General features: G+C 42.7%; 1 protein-coding gene across 3 annotated transcripts in view; it reads left to right on the forward strand.

Annotated features, from left to right (window-relative positions):
* Positions 1–10,447, forward strand: part of Sybu (syntabulin) — a 68,094-nt gene extending 57,647 nt beyond the window's left edge. For all 3 annotated transcript variants that reach the window (XM_026384527.2, XM_026384528.2, XM_026384529.2), the window contains 3 exons: positions 4,782–4,985; positions 6,733–6,882; positions 8,687–10,447. In XM_026384527.2, the coding sequence (XP_026240312.1) occupies positions 4,782–4,985; positions 6,733–6,882; positions 8,687–9,794 (1,462 nt within the window). In that variant the 3' untranslated portion in view covers positions 9,795–10,447. The remainder of the gene's footprint in view (positions 1–4,781; positions 4,986–6,732; positions 6,883–8,686) is intronic.
* Positions 10,448–10,707: the final 260 nt, after the last annotated feature.

Consider the following 10,707-nt stretch of genomic DNA (forward strand, 5'->3'; position numbering starts at 1 on the left):
GCTACCTGTGTGTTCTTGGACCATTTATCTTCCTCGAGCCTCAGTTACTTCACGTGTAAATGGGAGGAAAGAACCACATCCACCTTGTAGGATCACGGTCAAGTGAAATGAAACAAAGTTCATAAAGGATCTGAAACAGCACTAGGGTCACAGAAGGTCCTCAGTGAAGGTTAACTCAGAATTGAGTTCCCTGGATCAAAATTAGGGATAGCTCTTGACATTCTCTCCTAATTTGTAAGGGTTAATCCTTCATGTTCCAAAGTCATATAAAGAAATAGGCTACCTGATGCCAGGCTTAGAAGTGAAGCATGGAAAAGAAAACCCAAGCCAGAATACATGTTTCTTTTAGCTACTCATAAGGCTCTTCCCTCTCCTGGCCTGCTGAAGTTGGTTTGTCCCAAAGCCATGGAGCCCATCTGTTCCATATAAAATGTCCCCTTCTCACAAAAATGAGAGAGAACGCATTTGGATGATTTCAAAATGAAAGAACTTTTAATTTTAGAATTTGGTAGCTTCATTTATGTGTGATTTTCTGGGTTGACAGCTAGTTGAAATTATATTTGATTTTAAATCAGTAATTAAGGTTTGGAAGCCAAATTTACATCCCCCCATACACACACACACACTCACATTCACATTTGCACACATCTCTCATTGAGATGTGTCGGTTGGATAAAACTGTAAGTAAAATTGCAAACAGAAGGGAAACTCAAAAAGAAGTTCTACCGTATGAAAGGAATCGTCTTCCTCTTTCTTTTTGTAATGCCATTAAGTAATAAAACTAAAGCTAAAACTTTTATCCTGTTTAAGTAATTTTAACATTCTCAAGATTCTTCCCTACACTAGTGGGTGTCAAATCTCTGTAACTAGATTAACAGGAAAGTCCAAACAAGTAGATCCTGTAATACTAGCCTGCAGGTCAGTTGCACTTAACCTCTCAACTGCACTTATATGCCCTTTCTGATTTTTCATTCCTAATAAGTGGCAGTGTCAGGACTCAAATCCACTGATCATTTAGAGAGCACCTTCCATGTGCCAGGGAGTAGTAGGGATATAAAAGAATAGTTTGTGCTCGTGCCCTCAAGAAAGCCCAGTCCAGTAGGCAAGACAAGGAACTATGCAATAGTGACATCATGTGACAAGTTTCAGGATGGAAACTAGCAGAGTATTAGGGAGTACCCAAGAGAGGTACCTGCCCTGGCCTAGGGGACAAAGTAAGAGAAGGCTTCTTGGAGTAGCTTCTTTGAATCTGAAGTAGGAGGCATCCTGGGCATCCTGGTATCCAGGGACGTAGGGAAGGGAGCAAAATAACATTCTAGGCAGGGGAGATTATAAATTCAGAAACATAAAGGTGATTATAACCATGGATTCTTCAGGAAACTAGGTTGTTCAGAATGTGGAGTATGAAGAAGGAAGGAGGGCTGGTGAGGATGGGTTGAAAGGGAAGGTGAATTGGACCCTATGAGCCATCTTAAAGAGGCTGCTCTTCATTGTAGAGGCAATGCTTAGAGGAGGACAGTGGTATTCAGATTCCATTTCAGAAAGACTACTCCAGGCACACATTAACCTGCTGCTGTAGTGAACAATGCAAGAGGCAAGGGTATGAAGAGGGGGCTGTTGCAACGTCTTAGTAGTTGAATGGGAAAGGTTGTGTTAAGTAATTGAGGAGGAACAGAAAAGAAAAAAAAAAATTAAGTGGTTAAAATTATAGACTTGAGTCAAGTGTGGTTGGAACATGCTTGTAATCCCAGTCTTGAAAGGCTAAGGCAGGGGCATTGCCAGTTTGAGGCCAACCTCAGCAACTTAGCAAAACTGTCTCCAAATAAAAAAAAAAAATTTAAAAAGGGCTTGAAATGCAGCTCAGTGATAGAGTGCCCCTAGGTTCAATCCCGAGTACTACAAAACCAACCAACCAAATTATAGACTTGATATATTCTGGTAGCCTCTTTATCCATGTTTCCTCCTTTGTGGGCAATTCCCATTCCTCTTATCCTCCAGATGAATCATCTTAATTTTCTTACTTCACCATAAATCAAACTCAAATATTTTTCAACCAAAACAGGTGTACTGGGAAAAAACCACATCTTCAAAACAGCCTCCAAAGTAAACCTAAGCCAAATCAGTATTTAACATGGTGTGTATTCCCATCAGGCAACTGGGTTTAATCCAAAACAAGCTTTATGGTCAGAAACTCTTTGAAAGAAGAGCAGAAAGAGAGGTTGCTTGTGCTAATGATGCCAGAAGGGGAAATAACAGGCAGGTGGGGAAAAGGCAGCTCAAGAGACACATTTGCATCAGAATTAGATTGTCCCTTTTGATTCTAAGAATTGGATTTCCTCAATGGTAACTAGCTTTAGTGAGGACTAAGACATTGGCACTGCAGTATCTGTAGCAACAAGAATGCTTTCTAAAGAGGAAAATTTTATTTTGGCAGTTTCAGGGGTTCAGTCCACAGTCAGTTGACTCTAGTTCTGAGCCCAAGGTTTGGGAGATCATCATGGTGGAAGGGAGTGGCAGAGGGAAGCAGCTCAGGATATGGGAACCAAGAAGCAGAAGGGGGCGGGGGCAGGGGATGGGAAGAATGGAGAAACTTTGGACAAAAGGGAGGGAGGGGGGTGGGAACATGGGGGCAGGAAAGATGGTGGAATGAAATGAACATCATTATGCTAAGTACATGTATGCCTACACATATGGTGCAACTCTACATGGTGTATAACCAGAGAAATGAAAAGCTGTGCTCCATTTTGTGTGCTATGAGTTGAAATGCATTCTGCTGTCATATATAACTAACTTTTTAAAACAAATTTTAAAAAAAGTAAAAAAGAAATGAAGCACAAAGAGAGCTCCATTCACCAAGGACAAAATACAAACCCTAAAGGCATGTCCCCAGGGGCCTGTTTTCTCCATCTAATTAATCTCTATCAGTTACCACCCAATTTGCTGATTTAAGTTAAAGCTCTCATAATCCAATCATTTTGCCTCTAAATATTCTTGCATTGTCTCAAACATGAGCTTTTGGAGGATACTTTATATCTAAATCATAACATTCCCCACTGGACCCAAAAGCCCATGACCATCTCACAGTGCAAAACATATTTAGTCCATTTCTAAGAGTCCCTATAGTCTTAACAGTTTTAGCATTGTCCAAAAGTCCAAGTCCAAAGTCTCTTCTAAGACTCAAGGCAAGCAGTCAGCATGAGTCCCTATAAAAATCAAAAGTAATTTATAAATATATATATCCAATATATAATGGCACAGAGTAAACATTTGTATTCCAAAAGGGAAAAATAAGAGCACAGAAAGAACAGGTGGGACCAAAACAAAAACGACCAAAATCCAGCTAAAATCCAGTTAAGCAAACAAGCCCTGTAGCTTCTTGTGTAGCAGCTGTGGCACATGGCATGGAGATATTCTCTGCAAAAGGCTTGTATATGACCTTTCTAGTTATAGCCCACATGGCCTCTCTCTTGGTTTGTCTCTGCTCAATTCCTGCAGCTTTCCTCAGCAAACATTCTACAATACAGGCATCTTTTAATCTTGGGGTTTCCACTGCAGGTTCACCTTCCTTTTCACATTTTTTATGCATTATCCTCTCAGGGGCTGCCTGCAGGGATTCCAACCCCACTACATGTTGCCTGGCTCCCAGGCCTTCCTTTGAAATCTTGGTAGAACTAATTCCATGCTTCCCTAATTCCAGCATCCTGCATTCCTGAAGAGCTAGCACTATATGGTTGACTACAAAGTCTGCCATCATCTTGAGCAGTATCCAGGCCTTCTGGGACTACACCTCCAGTAGCCTCTGAGTGCCTGAGCAGCTAAGCACAATGAAAAAACTTCCTAGAGCCCCCTCCTTGTGCAAGCAGGGTGATCCTGTGGTCTCTTCTAAGGAATTTTTACTTTTACACCCTTGAGTTTGAGATGGTTAGTTTTGCTAATTCCTGGAATGCCCTCAAGCCATCGTTCCTATTGTCTCTGAATAAAGTACTTAGCATATCTTTGGTGGTTTAAAATCTCTTTAACAATCACACTTTCCTTACCGGTTTTACTTGCACTTTTCTGGCCAAACTGAAAGCTCTTCAAATCTTTCTGCTCTTCTTTCTGCTCCTAATTATCACAGTAAACTTGGCTAAAAGCACTCAGCAATATTCATGCCACTGCCTGAATGCTGTACTGCCTTGAAATTTTCTCCACCAGATCAATTAGTCCAGTACTTTTAAATTCAGCCTCACAGAAAAATCTCACGAATGGATAATATGTAGACAGTTGCTAGAATATAACATGAATAACCTCTATTCCATTTCCAATAGAATCCACCTTCCTCTCCAAAATTTAATGAGCCCAGTCTTTACTGTTCACAGTCCTATCAACATTTTGGTCTTTTGAGCTCTCACCAGAATTTCCCATTAAGCCCCACTTATAACATTCTAAAACTTCTCCAGCTTACATCATTTGGTTTTTCAAAATTCCTTCATAAACCAGTTCCAAAGACTTTCAAATCACATGTTTAACTTAGTCACAGCAGTGATCCCACTTCTTGGTGCTGATTTCCGTTTTAGTCAGGTTTTTTGTCACTGTGACCAAAAGACCTGACAAGAACAACTTAGAAGAGGAAAACTTTATTTTGGCTTATGGTTTCTGAGGTTCAGTTCATGGTGGGCCTGAGGTGAGGCAAATATCATGGTGGAAGGGTGTGGTGGATGGAAACAGCTCAGAACTTGGCAACCAGGAGGCAGAGAACTCTAGCAACAAGAATTCTAAAATCTGTCATGCTTTTTTTTCAGTCGAGGTCCCCATGGGCGAAGTAATGGAGCCTCATCGCACAAGTCTGGCAACAGTCCACCATCCCCACGGGAAAAGGACCTTCTGTCTATGCTGTGCAGGAATCAGCTGAGCCCCATTAATATCCATCCCAATTATGCCCCTTCCTCCCCCAGCAGTAGCAACTCGGGCTCCTACAAAGGAAGTGACTGCAGCCCAGTCATGAGGTAAGTCTTGTTGCCCTCTTAATTCATGCTTGTTAGTTCATACTATTTGGGAAACTTTTCTTTAAAAAAAAGCGGGGGGGGGGGGAGGGTACAACTCATTATACCCTGCCTTATTCTGTTAAATAAAACACTACTCTTTCCTTTCCCACACTAAGCTAATCCTTCAAGGACTGCTGCAGAAAGAGCACAAACCACAATTTCTAATGAGGTCCAGCAGTCCAAACGGGGAGGGAAAATGGCACAGGGGCAGCAGAAAGGAAGTACTCATTTCCCTCAGCAGAGAGAGAATCATGCATGTGTTATTTCATTCCAACACTGAATGTTTATTGAGTTCCATGCATGATGTTAAGCCCTGAGAGTAGAATAGTGAACTGAAATGGCGCTGTGTTCACTGCCCAAAGAAGAAAGGCATTAACCATCTACTAACAAAAACAAATACAGATTATTCTGCAAGTACTTGCTGCTATATATGTGTGAAAAGATGGGGAAAGGGTCCAGCTGAGGCTGGAGGGACCAGGAAACCACCATAAGGAAATGACATCAAAGTGAAATTAGCGGAGAAGGCAAGGAGTTAATAACATAGGGTGGGGCGAAGTGTGGAGGAGCAAAAGGAACTGTTTATTTAAAGGGGCCAGAGAGGAGGGCCAGAGGCTTGGGAGCTGTACTCAGGCCATCAGAGGGAGTGCAGGCACAGGAGGCAGGGCAGCACAGCAGCTTGGATTGGGTCCAGAGTCAGGGAAGGAGCTGGCAGCACTCTCTTCTAGTCCTCTGTCTTTAGGGTGTCCCTGTTCTCATTAGTCAGCTCTCTTACAGCAGGGATGCCCAGCTTCTGGCCAGGTCTGAGAGGGGCCAAGATTCCAGCTGGGACTGTGTGTGTAGAATATCAAGCACCTCTCTCACAAAACACACTAGTGAGAGTGGGGTAAGTTTGTTCCTTTCACAAGAAATAACTTTCCATTTCTGCCAAATCAGCACACTCACACAGGGGATTGATTTCAGAACAATCTGAATTCAGCTCACGGCAAGCAGGATCTTTAGGCAGTGGCACACTGCATGGAAAGTTTCTCCCTCCCCTCCATTCAGTGCCCTTTCATGTAATAGCATGTCACTCAACTGACAGCCCAGGCCTGTGGACAATTGTGCATTGTTGTTTCTTATGAGATCATTCCTAAGCCATTGAAAATCCCCCCTCTCCATTGTCCCTACCTTCACATGCACCTCAGTCTTCTAAGTAATTTGTAGTACTAATATTGACAGGTATATTACAGTCCAACTTCTGAAGTGAGCTCATCTGTTACTGAGGTTTAAGACCCCAATATACGGCTGCCATTTCTTTACAAGCCTCAGCTGTGTCTAGTTGGGCTGCTAAAACAAAGTGCCATAGATGGGACAATCTATACACAATAGAGCTGTTTCTGACAGCTTTGGAGACTGGAAATCTGAGATTGTGGTGCCAGTAAGGATCTGGGGAGCTCTGTCTTCTGGGTTATAGACTACCAACTTTTGTTACCTCACAAGGTAGAAAGAGAGAGCTAGAGAGCTCTCTGGAGTCTCTCTTACAGAGAACAAAAATGACCCAATTATGTCCCCCAAAGACCCCATCTCCAAATATCATCACATTGGGAGCTAGGATTTCAATATATCAATCTTGAGGGACATAGACATTCAGTCTAACACACTATTACTTTTCTTTCCTATAGAAAAGGAAATGGCAGAAACTAACATCTCATTACTTGGCTTGTTTCAGGCGGTCTGGAAGGTACATGTCTTGTGGAGAAAACCATGGTGTCAAACCCCCAAATCCAGAGCAGTATCTGACTCCTCTGCAGCAGAAAGAAGTCACAGTGAGACACCTGAAGACCAAGCTTAAAGAATCGGAGCGCCGACTTCATGAAAGGTGAATCTGCAAATTCTTGTACAGTGTGGTTTAGGACAGTATTCTGTTTCCTTAAAATGAATTATGAACCCAAACTATATAGAAAAATAAAAAAGAAAAAAATGATTTTATTTAATTTTGTCAAATTTCTGAAGTTGGTCTTTGAACAGAGCCATTTTTTTCTTCTTTATGGTTCAACTGTTTCAGGAATTCAGGGGGCCTTCTAGGTTAGTGGGACCCCTGTTTTTCTCTGGGTTTGTACAGCTTCAACATGAAGAACTGGGTGTGTATGTGACTATTTTTAAATGGCAGAAACACTTTCAGGAACAATTCTGTACTTCCAGAAAAATGGGTCACACATGGCCCCATCAAATGCTCTTTATCTCAGCAAGAGAGGACATATCTGCATGCATTGTGATTCCTGCAAGCTATTTCTGTGCTAGAGGAAGAGGTTTCATTATTCTTGGCTAAACTTTAAGGTTAAACACACGCACGCACGCACACACACACACACACACAAAAAAAAAAAAAAAAAAAAAACCATGCTGGAGAGATCTTATCTCAGAGAGAAAAGACCTTTGACATTTTGGGGGCAAGCCAGTTTTTGTGCTTGATAGTTTTTCCCTGAAATATTCTGGGACAGATTAATAGCACTCTAATCAGGGTAGGTGTGAGCTCAGGTTATGGGTGGTGTTAGCATCCTTTTGTGAGTCTGGGGTCTGATCCAGCGCATGGCTGCTTGACCAGCCCTAATCTCTTCTACTGGCACAGGATATGGAGAAGACTCAATAACCTTGATTGATAAAACTCTGGGCAGATAATATTACAGGCTGTCAGAAGGGGCATTTTTCATCTTCCAAGTTAATTTGATTCTTTACCTGTTCAAAATAGACTTGAGACCCAAATTCACTTCTGGGGTGAGTCATCCCATACTTCCTGGGATTGTTTAGTGTATGATGTGAGGAGATCGTGGAAAGATTTTTGAAGGACCAAAAAATAGCATAGATTCTCCTTTGTGTAGGATGGGTTCAATTGTTTTACCCTAGGAGATGGAGAAGCGACTTTGCACAAAGTCCTTGCAACATATAACATTTTAAAACATTTAAAAACATTTTAGTTATCATTGGAATATGATCAGAACAGTTTTGCAAAGCTAATATTTACCATTTCAGCTTCTGTCCTTGATTGGTAATTAAAGCAAAATGGACTTTCCTTCCGCAGCTGTTCCTAAGTATTATGAAATGGAAGGCTATGTAGGTAAAAGCAGGAGAAGAAATTCTAATAATAGAATGTCAAATAATAATATTGAGTAGAAGATAGTGCTTGTAAAGTGCTTTGTACAGTGCTGACAGTGCGTACTCTTTTTAAAAAAAGGAAAACAATGGTAACAATTTTAATTCTGATTCTGGTCACTATTACTATTCAGCTATTTCACAATTAAAGGAGGAAGTTCATAGCTAATACCTGACAAAATCATTCCAAAACAGATTTAACCCTTACTGGTTTGGGGGGAGAGTGGGGGGCATTGGGTATTGGGGATTAAACTCAGGGGCACTTGACCACTGAGCCACATCTCCAGCCCTATTTTGTATTTTATTTAGAGACAGGGTCTCACTGAGTTGCTTAGTACCTCATTTTTGCTGAGGCTGGCTTTGAACTCGCTCTAGCCTCAGCTTCCCAAGCAGCTGGGATTATAGGCATATGCACTATGCCTGGCTAACCTTAGTTTGAATGGGAAGAGCCTGGGCTCCAGGCTGTGTGTCAGAATTGCTGGTGGGCTGGTTCAGAGTTCCCATTTTCTTAACGGTGCTTGCTGTCCCTCTAGGGAAACTGAAATTGTGGAGCTCAAGTCCCAGCTGGCCCGTATGAGAGAAGACTGGATTGAAGAAGAGTGCCACCGGGTTGAGGCCCAGCTGGCACTCAAGGAAGCCAGGAAGGAGATTAAACAGCTCAAACAGGTCATTGAAACCATGAGAAGCAGCTTGGCTGATAAAGATAAAGGCATTCAGAAATATTTTGTGGACATTAACATCCAAAACAAGAAGTTGGAGTCTCTGCTTCAGAGCATGGAGATGGCGCACAATGGCTCCCTGAGGGATGAACTGTGTCTAGACTTACCGTGTGATTCCCCGGAAAAGAGCCTACCTCTAAATGCCCCTTTTGGCAAGATGGCAGGTGGATTAGCTCTGGAAGAGCAGGTCACAGAGGAAGGGGCCGATAGTGAGCTGCTGGTGGGAGACAGCATGGGCGACGGCACTGATTTGTTAGACGAGATGGTGACAACTGCCACCACCACAGAATCGGGTGACCTGGAGCTGGTTCATTCCACCCCCGGGGCCCAAATCCTGGAGGCGGCCCCCGAGGGGGTGGGTGGCGGGGAGGTCGTGGCGCTGGTGGAGCAGGCGGTGCAGACCGACGCGGTGCTCTTCAGCCCTGCTGTCTCCGAGCTCATTCAGAATATGCTCAAGTTCCAGGACCCCTGTCCCTCGAGCTCAGCTTCCCCTGACGAGTCTGGGGCTGACTCGGTGGAGAGCTTCCCAGAGTCCATCTCGGCCTTGGTGGTTGATTTAACTCCAAGAAATCCCAACTCAGCCATCCTTCTGTCTCCCGTGGAGACCCCGCTGGGCAAGGAGGCCACCGACACCCGCGACAACCGCCTCATGAGAGAGCTGGATTTTTCAGCCTCTGCCGAAGAAAGGTTGGAGAGCGTCGTCCCGCTGCCCCAGGGGGGTGTCGTGAGGCAGTACTGGAGCAGCAGTTTCCTGGTTGATCTCTTGGCCGTGGCTGCCCCTGTGGTGCCCACTGTCCTGTGGGCATTCAGTACTCAGAGAGGGGGCATAGATCCGGTCTACAACATCGGAGCCTTGCTGCGGGGCTGCTGCGTAGTGGCCCTGCATTCGCTCCGCCGCACCGCCTTCCATATCAAAACCTAAAGAGAAGTTTTTGCCGTATGCCAATTTGTCCCGTGTGGCGTTGTGCCAGGTAGAGAAACAGCAGGTCGATCTGTGGCAGTCTCTATTCTGTCGTTTTGCTCCTCGGTATATGATTTGCACTATAGTTAGTTGAAGCCTGTTCACTGTTTAAAACCGGAGGTATCTTCAAAGGCATGGAGACCTGGTTCCAGTAAATGTCCCACCAGTGTGGTATAGAAAGCATGCTCATGACCCTGCCCGTGTCGTCTGAGGTACCTATTATTCTAGTGGTTCAGGAAGAGAAAATGCAAAGTTTGCACTTTGAAGACAGCTTCTCCAAGGCTGGCATGTTATCTCCTTGCTTTGCTTTGTGCCGTTTTAAAATGTGTAACTGTTCCAGCATTCCAATGGTCTTGTGCATAGCAGGGGACTGTAACCAAAAATAAAAATGTATTTGTGTAATTGATTCAAAGAAGTCTTGAATAGCTCTTTAGTGTCTTACTTGGGGTTGATAAGGTTTGACTGTTTGCAGTTTTTAAATAAATGTAGCTCCAAAGTCTTAAATGGATTGTTTGTTGTTAAACCTGTTAATTGATGAAACTGTACGTAAGTTTACAATGTACTAACTTATTTTTTTGCTTATTCTATATAGTGTTTTATTGGAGATTGTTTGTAACCACACACTTAAGCATGATGAAAATAAAGATTAGTGTTTCCATTTAAATAAAGGTTTTATCCTCCTGTAGAATAATTGTGTTTACTTTTATATATAAGAATAAATAGCAGATCTGTAAAAATAAAATTAAAAATGAGAAAAGGGAAAATAATTATTAAAGGTGAAAATTTCCTTCCTTGACTTGAAAAGCATGGTTTCTCCAAAAAAAAGAAAAGAAAGAAAAACTTTGTTTGCTCTTAAAAAGTCATATTTATTCAA

This window comes from Urocitellus parryii, chromosome 7, assembly GCF_045843805.1.
Source record: "Urocitellus parryii isolate mUroPar1 chromosome 7, mUroPar1.hap1, whole genome shotgun sequence".
Classification (NCBI taxonomy): Eukaryota; Metazoa; Chordata; class Mammalia; order Rodentia; family Sciuridae; genus Urocitellus; species Urocitellus parryii.